This window comes from Mucor velutinosus, assembly GCF_035048745.1.
Source record: "Mucor velutinosus strain NIH1002 chromosome Unknown tig00001569, whole genome shotgun sequence".
NCBI lineage: Eukaryota > Fungi > Mucoromycota > Mucoromycetes > Mucorales > Mucoraceae > Mucor > Mucor velutinosus.
In genome coordinates this window covers 1,341,879-1,354,400 of record NW_027041921.1, presented here as the reverse complement: position 1 = coordinate 1,354,400, position 12,522 = coordinate 1,341,879, and the positions used below count along the sequence as shown (strand labels likewise).

The window sequence follows — 12,522 nt, the reverse complement described above, 5'->3', positions numbered from 1 at the left end:
ATAAAGCAGAAATACAACTAAATTGGACAGTTTTGAAGCCTTCATATCTTGACATGTAGATCTTTCTGAGCCACCGGAATAACGCCAAACAATTGTATTTGAGTAGTAGTAACTTCCTGACACCTTTGCTCAACGTTTTGGGAACCCAAAAAACATGGCCAAAAACCGCACAAAAACCATGAGGTACCCCTCATGGTTTTCATCGAAAATCAAGCAATCGCGTTTTTTACCTTGAAAATGAAGACTTTTACTATGGTATATCTTGAATCAAAATGTTTCTTTCGATCCAAAGCAACTTCTGAAACAGCTTAAACGAGGTTTTCATATGCAAAATATGGCTATTTCCGCTAAAAACCTCATTTCATATTTTACCGAATTGCTCAATAAGTTCAGTAAAAACATCTATTACAGTTAACACCATTGGAAGCACCTTGAAAAGTACTTCAAGACTGTATTAAGAAGCGTAGGGTGATCAGCACAGTTTATATAGTCGAATATCGTAAAATAAATTATAGAAGTCGAAAATAGACAAAATCTGTCCAATCTTGACACCCCTTACTAACTATCACTTCCGATTAAAAATCGAAAAAAAAAATCAATTTTGGGCAATCGCGGCAAGTAAATGTCGCCTCTTCGAATCAACATATTTAAGCAATTTCGCAGGGCAGAAATCTAATAAATTGTTGTACCTCCTTCGTGTATCTTGACTAATTTCTTGCTTCTTTCTCTCTTACTCTTTTGTTTTTCCTCCCTCTTCCTCTTTCTCTCTGGCTTTACACGTTGTACAATCTCACATTCAATGACAAAAGTAATCGATTCGGCAAACGATGCAATTTTGCAAAAGGAATTCCTGCCGGAACAGCAAGAAAGCATCAATTTTTACTCTGATGATTCCACAGACGAATATGAGTTTCATGGTACGGACTCCATTGTTTTGAAAGCAAAGGCCAATAACAAGCAATCTATCACTGAATCAGACAGTAAATATAGTATAGAAATCAAAGATTTAATATTAGATTTAATAACTATAAATTAGACTCAGTTATTGTAGCAACCTCAACACCACTTGCTGAAGATGATGATTCCTCATCTGTAGCATCATCCATCGATTCCACCTCTTATTTTGAGAAGCCATTGCGCACATATTCAGAAGATACCATCCTCACACCACCCATTAAATTACCAAGCGACAAGAAAGAAGTGATTCAAGAGGAAAAAGAGGAACAGGATGCAACAACAACATCTTCTCCTATTGTGGATCGTCCTCCCTCTCAATCAGAATCTCGCCAATCAATGTCTACCATTTCATCACTATCTGATATGAACGACATTTCATTAAATGATCAGCAACCATCTTCATTACCCAGTGAAGAAGAGAAAGAGGAATACAATCCACTGAAAATCATCACATCTGCTCTTGTGAGTGGCGAGAAACCACAAATTACCGCTGTCCCTGTACCCACCCGCCTTCAAACATCCGCTCCACCACCTCCTCCGAAAGATGTCATCTATGAATCAGCGATATCTCCATTGTCTCAAGCGCCATCACCTCCTTCATCTCAAAGAGACAGCATTGACAATGAGTCCATTGCCAGTACATCGACAACCCGTTCTATATTCGCCCTTTGGTCACCATTTCGCTCCTCCTCTTCCGCAAACACATCGCCTGCATCGTCCAGAAGGCCATCCAAACAGAATACTGTTCCTATTATCAATACCACACCTGCAGCTCCTCGACCCTCAGCATCATTTGCAGCTAGACAAACCAGATTGTCAAGGCCTACCAGCATTATCTCACCTTTGCCCGGCTTCCAAGAAGCTTTATTAGCACAAATGGAGCAGCTCAACGTCTCCAACACCAACGATCCTAAATCCAAAGTTATCAAGAATCTCAAAAGACAATCTATACGCCATAGCCTCGTGTCTCAAAACAAAGGCGACGGCTACGATTGGGGTAAGACAGCTTTGCAACCAGTATGCACATGAGATTTACTTATACACACCTTTCCAGACTTTTGGGCCGGCGTCATGTGCGACTTTCAGAACCTCAACAAGGTCAATAAAGATCTAATTAAACACATTCGATTTGGCATCCCACCTTCTATTCGTGGTATGGTTTGGCAATTACTGGCCAAGTCAAAGAACGAAGAGTTGGTTACAAAATACATGGATTTGCTGAAGCTGCCAAGCCCGTATGACAAAATGATCCAGCGCGATTTGGCTCGTACATTTCCAGGACATACTTACTTTAAAGAGACTGACGGACAGGGCCAAGAGGGTCTCTATAATGTTGTTAGAGCTTATAGCTTATATGACAAGGAAGTTGGTTACTGCCAAGGTTTAGCGTTCATTGTGGGACCGATGCTATTAAATGTAAGTAGTTGTTGATTTATTCAGCATTACTTACTGACAATATCAAACATAGATGCCGGACGAGGACGCATTTTGTGTGCTCATTCAACTGATGAACAAGTATGGTCTACGAGGACACTTCACACCCGATATGGATGGACTTCAGTTGCGCTTATACCAATTTGATGCGCTGGTCCAAGAGCATCTTCCACATGTAGCTCGTCATTTAAAGCAACAAGGCATCAATTCAACAATGTATGCCTCGCAGTGGTTTATGACGCTCTTTGCTTACAAGTTCCCTCTGAATCTTGTCTATCGTATATACGATGTCATTTTCACCGAAGGCATTAGTTCCATCTTCAAGTTTGCCATTGCGTTGCTAAAGAGAAACCAAACAACCATCCTCGGCTTTGATTTTGAACACTTGCTAGACTTTCTAAAGAACGGGTTGTTTGAAGAATACAAGGTGAGCACAGGCATTTGCATGAAAGGTTCATTTGCTTACTTCAATCCCACCAGGATGATGACCGTCGCTTTGTCAGTGATGCTTGCGAATTGGAGTTCCCAGCAAAGAGATTGTCGCAACTAGAGAAAGAGCATAAAGCCCTGATACAGAAGGAGCTAGCAGATGCCAGTATCATTGAAGAACTACAGAAATCAAATCTCGAAATGAAAAAGCAACTGAAAGCACTCGAAGCAAAGAAGAAGACACTCAAACAAGAACATAAGGATGTCGATAATCAGTTACAAGATACCTTGCGAGAGCTCAACACACTCAAAGATGAAGGCTCTTCGCTGAAAACACTGGTAGCTTCGCTGGACAAAGCTGTTGCTGAACTGCCAGAAAAAATTGAATCAAAGACCAAAAACCAGTTCGAAGGGTTATGCAGTGAAAACGCTTCATTGATTGGCCATAACTCTACGCTGGAAGATCAGTTACAGAAAGCAGAATCTGTCCTGATTGACATCAAGATACGCTATGCACAGAGTGAAAATGACAAGGAGGAACTACATAGACGACTTTATGAATTAAAGAAGCTAATGAGCTTTTAATAGTATGAATAAAATTACAAATGATAAGGGCTAGTTCTTTAAATTTCATCAATGGTTCTAACGAGATTATCGCGATGAATTACACAATCCGCATCGACATAGCCCAAGATATTGGGAATTTCTGTACTACGGCAGCGCTTGATGCGATTGATTTCAATGCTGGAATAGTTGGCCAGACCCTTTCCGATAACAGTGTCTTCAAATTTGCCGTCTGCTGTCTTTTTACGAAGAGTAATGGCAACTGCTTGTTGTGCTACAAATTGACCTTCGACCTGAATGATACCAGCAGCAAACAAACTGCTCTTTAAACGAGGAGTCAACATGGCTTTGGCTGCTCCTTCGTCCACATAGATGGTGCCTGCTGTATGCAAACCGTATTGGATCCACCATTTGCGATCCAGCAAAGGATTATTTTTAGCAGCGAAGCGAGTGTGCAGAGGATGATCAGCAGTGAATTCAGTCGTGGTGCTATTTTGTGTATCGGCTTCAATGATTTTGGCAATATTATAGGTTTTGGATCCATTGGTGATGATGGTGGTTACACCAGCTGCAATGGCCAGATCAGCGGCAATCAATTTGGTTGCCATGCCACCTGTTCCAAGAGATGAGCCCATTGAAGCGACCGAAACTAGTATCAAGTTGAAGGGGTTAATAATCCAAGCAATTGAAATCAAACGCCAAAAAGTTACCTTGCTCTCTCAACTTGACCATATCGTCGCACACAGTAACAGGTTTAGCGTTAGGATTAGTACGAGGATTATCCGTGTAGAGACAATCGACATCAGTCAACAAGAAGAGATAGTCGGCCTTGATCATGCCAGCCATTACTGCTGCCAAAGTGTCGTTATCACCGAAACGCACACCTTGAGTCGAAATGGTATCGTTTTCATTGACAATAGGTACAACTCCCATATCCAATAGCTCTTCCAAACAGTTGACCGCATTCAGATATTGTGACCGATCAGCAAGATCATTTTTCGTTAATAAGAGTTGGGCAACAGGTTGATGGAATTGGCCAAATAAATCATCGTACAGCGCCATCAAACGGCCTTGACCTACAGCAGCAACAGCCTGCAATGATGGTTAATTGCTGAACAGGCTTTTGAGAAACATGCCTTGTTGATTTACCTGTTTAGCTGCCAACTTGGAAGGTTTATCTGCCATGTTCAATCTACGAAGACCTGTGTTGCAAATGAGGATCCATGAGCTGGCTGTTTGTCTGATCGAGGCCAAAAAAAAAACGACTATTTACCTGTTCCAATAGCAGCACTTGTAACGAGGATCACACGATGTCCACTGGCCCTCAAGCTCAAGACGGTCTCCACCAAGGCTGACAAGTTGGACAACAATGGGAAATGTGTCTTTTCATTACAGATGGATGAGGTACCAATCTTGAGCACAATTGTGAGTGAGGATTTGCAGCTACGATGATTGTTTTGTTGGTTTTTATGGAGCATGCTGGGAGATAAAGAAGGAAGAAATCACAAGAAATTGAGAAATGACTCACAGTTGCTTATAACCAAGAGAAAAAATTTAATCTAAACAGTTGATGGATGGACTCCGCCCACTGTTTCTCGCATATCCATTAAATGTTTGTGCTCTCCAAAATGATATTCCGTTGCCATCACAGGCTAGTATAATAAAAGTGTAGATCTCGACAGCAGCTAATGTTTCATTGACTCCTGATTGCTCTGAATGTATGTTTACAGTAATCTAGCCAGACTTGCCTTATATATTCGTCACATCTCACAACATGGGCAGCATTTGGTTCATGTAGAAGATTGTAAAGGTAAATAGTTTAAACAATGATTGCTGCCGCAGCTTGTATTACATGTCAGGTAGGCATGTGTGTGTATTCTGGGAATAGCTGAATACCAAGATTCCTTGTTTGATCAGACGAATGAGCTCTCAGGGCAGTCTATAGATTTGAAATAAGGTTTTTAATCTTGTAGGCTTCGAAATCCGGTTAGGTGTGCTACATCATGTCAAACCGAGAGATTTGTTTGACCAGTGCACTTGAATTTCACAAGGTGTAATAATCGTTTATTTCTGATTGATTTGCGACTTGATTAATCTATTCTACACATTTCGATTGTATGAATTGCGATAATCATCCCGTACTTACTAATATTTTTCTATAGTACTCTATAAGGCGCATCGAATGGTATTAATCAAAATAGGTAGTTTGAATAAGCTTAAAGAGCAATGCTTGAACATAATAAATGAGGCTTTGGGCCAAATTGTTGAGATTTTACATATGAAGGTCCTATAAATGTGGGTTCAGGGGGTTGCTTTGAAACGACAGAAACATTTTGGTTTAATATATATACCATAGTAAAAGACTTTATTTTTGGGGTCAAAAATGCGATCGTTTGAATTTCAATGAAAACCATGAGGAGTAACCTCATGCTTTTTCGCCGATTTTTGACGATTCCAAAAAAGTTGAACAAACGTGCCAGAAAGTAAGTGTAAGTCGAGAGCAAATGTTTGGTACTGTCCCGACAGTTTAGAATGGCTTATAACATGAGAAGTCATGAATAAATGCGTCCAAGCTTCGCTGTATTTTGCATGCTGCTTATCCGTATATGATTTTTTTTCCATCGATCCAGATATGAAGTATCCCAGAAACGTCAGATTCACAGACCCGGACCAGTTATAGATAATTTTCACACAATAGTTACAAGCTGAAACGCGAAGCCTTAGTAGCAATCGGCAAGTCTGATTTTTAATCCCTTGGATCAATCGTGATCCATGATCATGGCAGTGTGCTAATCACTACATGACAGTTTTACCGTAGCGAAGCCAAGGTGTAAAACCATAGTGTTCAAGCAGCAAATTCGATTTCTCATTTCTATTATTATCAAGTTTACCAGCAATATAACGCATCAAAATTTGTACGGATTAGCTTCAAAAGAATCAATATGCCTCCTTTTCGAATTAGAAGTTGCACAGGCTGCAGAATTGCCCTTCCAGAAGACTTCAGCTACCAACAATATGATTTATGCCGTGTAAATAAAAGACATAAAGCAGAAATACAACTAAATTGGACAGTTTTGAAGCCTTCATATTTTTGACATGTAGATCTTTCTGAGCCACCGGAATAACGCCAAACAATTGTACTTGAGTAGTAGTAGTAGCTTTCTGACACCTTTGCTCAACGTTTTGGGAACCCAAAAAACATGGCCAAAAATCGCCCAAAAACCATGAGGTACCCCTCATGGTTTTCATCGAAAATCAAACAATCGCGTTTTTTACCTTGAAAATGAAGACTTTTACTATGGTATATCTTGAATCAAAATGTTTCTTTCGATCCAAAGCAACTTCTGAAACAGCTTAAACGAGGTTTTCATATGCAAAATATGGCTATTTCCGCTAAAAACCTCATTTCATATTTTACCGAATTGCTCAATAAGTTCAGTCAAAACATCTATTACAGTTAACACCATTGGAAGCACCTTGAAAAGTACTTCAAGACTGTATTAAGAAGCGTAGGGTGATCAGCACAGTTTATATAGTCGAATACCGTAAAATAAATTATAGAAGTCGAAAATAGACAAAATCTGTCCAATCTTGAACTGAAAAAACAAACTGAGAATGAATTAATTTTGGCAGTGGCATTACTGCTGGCTGACCTAAATGCCTTTCTGTTGATGACAATGATGATTGCGATGCTGATTAAATGGGGATCATGGAATTGAAAGGACAATTGATTAGCCCGAATTCATTTTTAGGGGAGTTTTGCCTCATAAATAAAGGGGTCTTTTGCAATGGCTATATCTCAAAAAAGTCGTTAGAGATCTTACACAAGTCCTATATTTGCGCATGGCCAGCTTTTTGTTGCCAACTTGAGAGCAGCAGCAACAGCAGCCAATGGTATGACAACTCTACTGTCAGAGAATGGAGATTATGGTGTAAAACTGCTGCATAAACTTGGATTTTCTTTCACATTGTCTCAACAACAATAGGCTTCGTTTGATATCAGCGTATAAGCAAAAAGGATGCTGTGAGAGATATCTCCTCTCCTCCGCCACCAGATTCTGATATAACCCTTCTTTTACTAACTAATAAGTGGTTGTGTCAAAATCTACTTGATTTACTAAAATTTTATTATAATTGATTTGGAATATCTTTGGCGAGAGCCTGCTGGGCGACGCCGACATTGAGCGTAGCGAGATAAATCGGCTAGTTTCTGAGATACTGAGAAGTTGTCTCTCTGCCAGTGAAGTAACACGCCGTTTGAACATCAGTTACAATGTAACCTGGTGACGTATGTTGAATTGAATTGAATTTGACGCGCAATACTCTTTAGAAAAAGGCATAGAATGCTTTGATTTTATCCTTTCCTTTTCTTTTTTTTTCGTATATACACCTCCCTATTAATTGCAAAAATGAAGAAAGAAGGTATCAAATCCTATTACCAAGCCAAAATCGAAGAATGCGAGTTGGTCATGAATGAAAAGTCTCAAGATTTGAGACGTTTAGAAGCACAGAGAAACGCTTTAAACGCCAAAGGTAATTTTTGATGCCATTGCTCTGTAATCTTGACATGTTGGCTCACATGGTGTTGCCCCATTAGTTCGTCTTTTGAAAGAAGAGCTCCAATTGTTACAAGAACCTGGATCTTATGTTGGTGAAGTTGTCAAGGTGATGGGCAAGAAGAAGGTCTTGGTCAAGGTACGGATGCGTTGGCCATACAACACTGCATAGCATTTACATTAGAATAGGTCCATCCTGAAGGAAAGTTCGTCGTAGATCTCGGCTCTGATATTGACATTGCACAACTCACACCCACAACTCGTGTTGCTCTTCGCAACGATTCGTATCAACTCCACAAAGTATTACCCAACAAAATCGACCCTCTTGTATCTCTCATGATGGTTGAAAAAGTACCTGATTCCACTTATGAAATGGTCGGTGGTCTTGACCAGCAAATCAAGGAAATCAAGGAAGTGATTGAATTACCTGTAAAGCACCCAGAACTCTTTGAAGCACTCGGTATTGCTCAACCTAAGGGTGTCTTATTGTACGGTCCTCCTGGTACCGGTAAGACACTTTTAGCAAGAGCTGTCGCTCACCACACCGATTGCCGTTTCATTCGTGTATCCGGCTCAGAATTAGTGCAAAAATACATTGGTGAAGGTAGTAGAATGGTTCGTGAGCTCTTTGTCATGGCTAGAGAGCACGCTCCTTCCATCATCTTTATGGATGAAATTGATTCCATTGGTTCAGCTCGTATGGAAAGTGGTGGAGGTGGAGATTCTGAAGTGCAAAGAACCATGCTGGAATTATTGAATCAGTTGGATGGTTTTGAAGCAACAAAAAACATCAAGGTCATCATGGCAACCAATCGTATAGATATCTTAGATCCTGCATTACTGCGTCCTGGACGTATTGATCGTAAGATTGAATTTCCTCCACCAAGCGAGGAAGCCCGTGCTGATATTCTAAAGATTCACTCTCGCAAAATGAATCTGACTCGTGGCATCAACCTTCGTAAAATTGCAGAAAAGATGAGTGGAAGTAGTGGTGCTGAAGTGAAGGCTGTTTGTACAGAAGCTGGTATGTTTGCCTTGCGTGAGCGTCGTGTCCATGTCACCCAAGAAGATTTTGAAATGTCAGTTGCAAAGGTCATGAAGAAGGATTCTGATGCTAATACCAGTCTGAAGAAGCTTTGGAAGTAGAGTAATCATAATAAAAAAAATACAGTTTATTTCTTTTCATTCAATTTCTTTTCTAATTCGGCTAATTCGGCTTCTAATGTCTGTAATTTGGTATCTAATAATTCGTTGTATTCGTCCTCTGATAGCTGATGAATAGGAAACCACGAGGGCAGGTTAATGTACTTGAGCAGACTGAATCCCTCCTTCTTCTTTTCCTCCTCCATGTTGTTCTGTTTCATTGTGAGCTGGAAAGTGGGTCCATCCAGTTTGCCACTTTTTAGAATGGACTCTTGTCTCCAATTATTGCCTGCTGTGAAAACTGCTTGGATGCCTGTACAAAGAGCACCAAACATTACTGCTCCTGACACTACGCTCTTTGGCCCTCTATAAGCAGCTGATAGTAAGCCTCCAGTAGTTGCTCCTGCCATTGCACTGCTAAATAGATCATCAAAATCTCTGGTCTGCGAGTCTTTTAATCCAAATTGTGAGTTTTTCTGTCTTTGATATGTGATAAATGTTTCTCGGACCACTACATGAAAGTCAGTAAATACTTGTGGTATAGTAAACATGCAAACTCACAGAAGAATGTGGCACCGAATACACCGCAATTCAAGCCTGTAGATACTGTCCATTGCTTTACGGGCGCATTCTTGAGAACAGCAACGGTAGCACCTGTAGTGGCACCTGCCAAAGCTATCACAAACCATTTCAACAGATGATTCAAAAACACCATTGTATTGCGTATAGTAATACCTGTTAATCCTGATCCAATAACGACACTTTTTGCGGTTTCTGTGCTTCTACTCATGTAATCAATTATTTAACCAGGGGCAATATGTATGTAGAACGAATTAAGATGGAGAAGCAGCAGGTTGAGAGGTAGATTTCCTGTTGATCCCGAGAGTAATTCGAGTCACAGGATGTTCATCACAATGCAAACATGAATTTGATGCTTATTAGCATTTGAATTTGCTTGCAAACAAGCAATTCAGGGTTTCATTGTATGGCAGATCAGGACCAGATGTTTTACAGCATAATTGAATTCTTAGAGTATGAGTGTAAGATCGAGGGCAGAAGAAATTTCTGGAGACATTGCACTGCCAAAGCATCACTTGCATGATGCTGATGGGTTAACAAGCTCAATAGAGCTGTCATATGCTAGATTCTAATACTAGACCACGCACAGTACTGTCTGAACACAAGCTACTTTTGATTGTCTGTCAGTGGAGCTTCCGACTACATGTTGAGAGTGTTACTGCACATTGATTGACATCAAGGGATATGAACGCATAGGCTATTGTAAAGACATCATTCCAAAACTTTGCAAAGCTTATTAGACGTAGTTAATGGCTCTTAAAAATGTTATATGTAGAAAATCATATGCTCTTGAGCGTGGTAAATCGCAGTAAACTGATTAAACACTGCGTAAACAATGCATTGATAGTTTACCATCAAATGTCGCATGGCTGCTTTTTGAAAGCATGTTGTTTAGCTGTTTGGAATCAGATTACTTTAAAAGAATCAGCCCCTAGACACTACAGCAGGTAATCAAGATGCTAGCTAGTTTCTAACAAGATGTTTGTGCACGACATGCTCATAATGAGCCTTGAGAAATCAAGGCACCATAGATCATGAAGCGGATAAAATAGTCACCTGTCATACCACAGTACTTGTTCTTTCTCCCTTTCACAAGCCTCTTTTTTTTTCTTTTTTTTTTTTTTTTTTTGACAATTAACAAGTTTGATTGATCAAGCAAATCTACTTTCTTTCCTTTATAGACACAAGCAATATACATTATGGGTAAAGAATCCACAAAACAAAAGGGAAGCCGTGCCCAGCGCCATGATCCTTTGCATGTGCAACTGGCTGATATGCCAGAGAACAATACCTTGAAAAAAGCTCCCCGTCAAAAATTTATAGATCGTAATAACAGAGCTGAGGAAACCGGCGAGGTAATAGCAGCAGCAGCGCCACTGATTTGGAGCATCTTCTGATAGTCTACATGTAGGAATACTTGGATGCTAAACTCTCCAAGAAAATCTTGAAGATTGCAAGAGAGCAACAAGAACAAATCGAAAAGCAAAATGAGGATGAAGAAGAGAGGTACCAGCTATACACACATCTAGCAATGACTACGGCTAATCACCCCATACCACAGAGATACTTCTGCTGAAGCCAAGAAACACTATCCTTTGGGCTTTGACATTGACGAGGAAGAGATTGAAGAGATTGATCAATACGCAGACTACGAGGAATTAGAGATTGATGCTGCTGATGCTGATGTATTGGAGAAGTTTTTACCCAGTGCACCTAGAGAAAAGAAAACTTTGGCCGATTTAATCATGGAAAAAATCAATGAAAAGAACGCAGCTGAAGGTAGAGAGGCTAATGAGGATGAAGACGAATTATCGCCCACTGTCAATCCCAAGGTGGTTGAAGTATATACAAAGTATGTGTCGAGGGGACCCATTTGATCATGGTACAATGCATCATCTAACACTTTTTGTAAAGGGTTGGCCAATTATTAAGTCGTTATAAGTCTGGTAAATTGCCCAAAGCTTTCAAGATTATCCCCTCATTGGGAAATTGGGAAGAGATTTTATACTACACTGCACCAGAGAGCTGGACACCTCACGCCACCTACGAAGCCACTCGTATGTTTGTCTCCAATCTCAAGGCTAGACAGGTTCAACGTTTCTTTTCTCTTGTGCTCTTGGATCGTGTTCGTGATGACATTGCTGAAAACAAAAAGTTGAGCTATCATCTCTACTTGGCACTCAAGAAAGCACTCTATAAGCCTGCTGCTTTCTTCAAGGGCATACTGTTTCCTCTTTGTGAGTCTGGTAACTGTACATTGAAGGAAGCCGCCATCTTGGGTAGTGTTCTCACAAAGGTGTCTATTCCCGTGTTGCACTCTTCTGCTGCTATTTTGCGTCTGGCTGAAATGGAGTACACAGGTCCCAACTCCTTGTTTATTCGTATCTTGCTTGATAAAAAGTATGCTTTGCCCTTCAAGGTGGTTGATGCGCTTGTGATGCACTTTGCTCGTTTCATGAACGATCCTCGTGATATGCCTGTTCTCTGGCACCAGTCCATGTTGGTCTTTGTTCAACGTTATAAGCAAGATTTGGTAGGTGAGCAAAAGGATATCTTATTAGAGGTGATGAAGAAGAAGTACCACAATGGCATTTCCCCTGAAGTGCGCCGTGAAATTGTTCACTCTGAAGCAAGAGACGAAATGTTGACCGAAAGAGACGACGATATCATGATGATGGACTAAACAACAACATTATATATACACACACACACACACACACACACACACATTACAATCATTTTGCTATTGCTATTTTTCTAATTCTTCCTTCCCAACCTCTTTTTTTTTTTGCACATATTTTCTATATATAAAATCATTATTCACATAAAAGCGGAATGGCTGTATGATATGGCGAGTTTT

The 12,522-nt window shown here is 40.2% G+C and overlaps 5 protein-coding genes across 5 annotated transcripts; 3 read left to right on the top strand and 2 right to left on the bottom strand.

The window, feature by feature from the left end:
- Window positions 1-799: 799 nt before the first annotated feature.
- On the top strand, window positions 800-3,405 carry UBA1 (E1 ubiquitin-activating protein; the record flags this gene model as incomplete). The annotated part of the gene is made up of 5 exons (XM_064831796.1): window positions 800-980; window positions 1,037-1,954; window positions 2,012-2,373; window positions 2,426-2,818; window positions 2,872-3,405. The coding sequence occupies 5 exons, from the start codon at window positions 800-802 to the stop codon at window positions 3,403-3,405; spliced, it is 2,388 nt and encodes a 795-aa protein (XP_064678076.1).
- Window positions 3,406-3,443: 38 nt separating this feature from the next.
- ATC70_012624 (uncharacterized protein) lies at window positions 3,444-4,862 on the bottom strand (the record flags this gene model as incomplete). Its single annotated transcript, XM_064831795.1, has 4 exons — window positions 3,444-4,033; window positions 4,095-4,476; window positions 4,534-4,586; window positions 4,658-4,862. 4 exons carry the CDS (start codon window positions 4,860-4,862, stop codon window positions 3,444-3,446), a joined length of 1,230 nt encoding a protein of 409 aa, XP_064678075.1.
- A 2,931-nt stretch (window positions 4,863-7,793) lies between these two features.
- CDC15_4 (Protein kinase of the Mitotic Exit Network) lies at window positions 7,794-9,086 on the top strand (the record flags this gene model as incomplete). The annotated part of the gene is made up of 3 exons (XM_064831794.1): window positions 7,794-7,917; window positions 7,982-8,079; window positions 8,130-9,086. The coding sequence occupies 3 exons, from the start codon at window positions 7,794-7,796 to the stop codon at window positions 9,084-9,086; spliced, it is 1,179 nt and encodes a 392-aa protein (XP_064678074.1).
- A 26-nt stretch (window positions 9,087-9,112) lies between these two features.
- On the bottom strand, window positions 9,113-9,873 carry ATC70_012622 (uncharacterized protein; the record flags this gene model as incomplete). Its single annotated transcript, XM_064831793.1, has 3 exons — window positions 9,113-9,594; window positions 9,645-9,758; window positions 9,819-9,873. The coding sequence occupies 3 exons, from the start codon at window positions 9,871-9,873 to the stop codon at window positions 9,113-9,115; spliced, it is 651 nt and encodes a 216-aa protein (XP_064678073.1).
- A 988-nt stretch (window positions 9,874-10,861) lies between these two features.
- On the top strand, window positions 10,862-12,345 carry ATC70_012621 (uncharacterized protein; the record flags this gene model as incomplete). The annotated part of the gene is made up of 4 exons (XM_064831792.1): window positions 10,862-11,017; window positions 11,074-11,168; window positions 11,224-11,514; window positions 11,577-12,345. 4 exons carry the CDS (start codon window positions 10,862-10,864, stop codon window positions 12,343-12,345), a joined length of 1,311 nt encoding a protein of 436 aa, XP_064678072.1.
- Window positions 12,346-12,522: the final 177 nt, after the last annotated feature.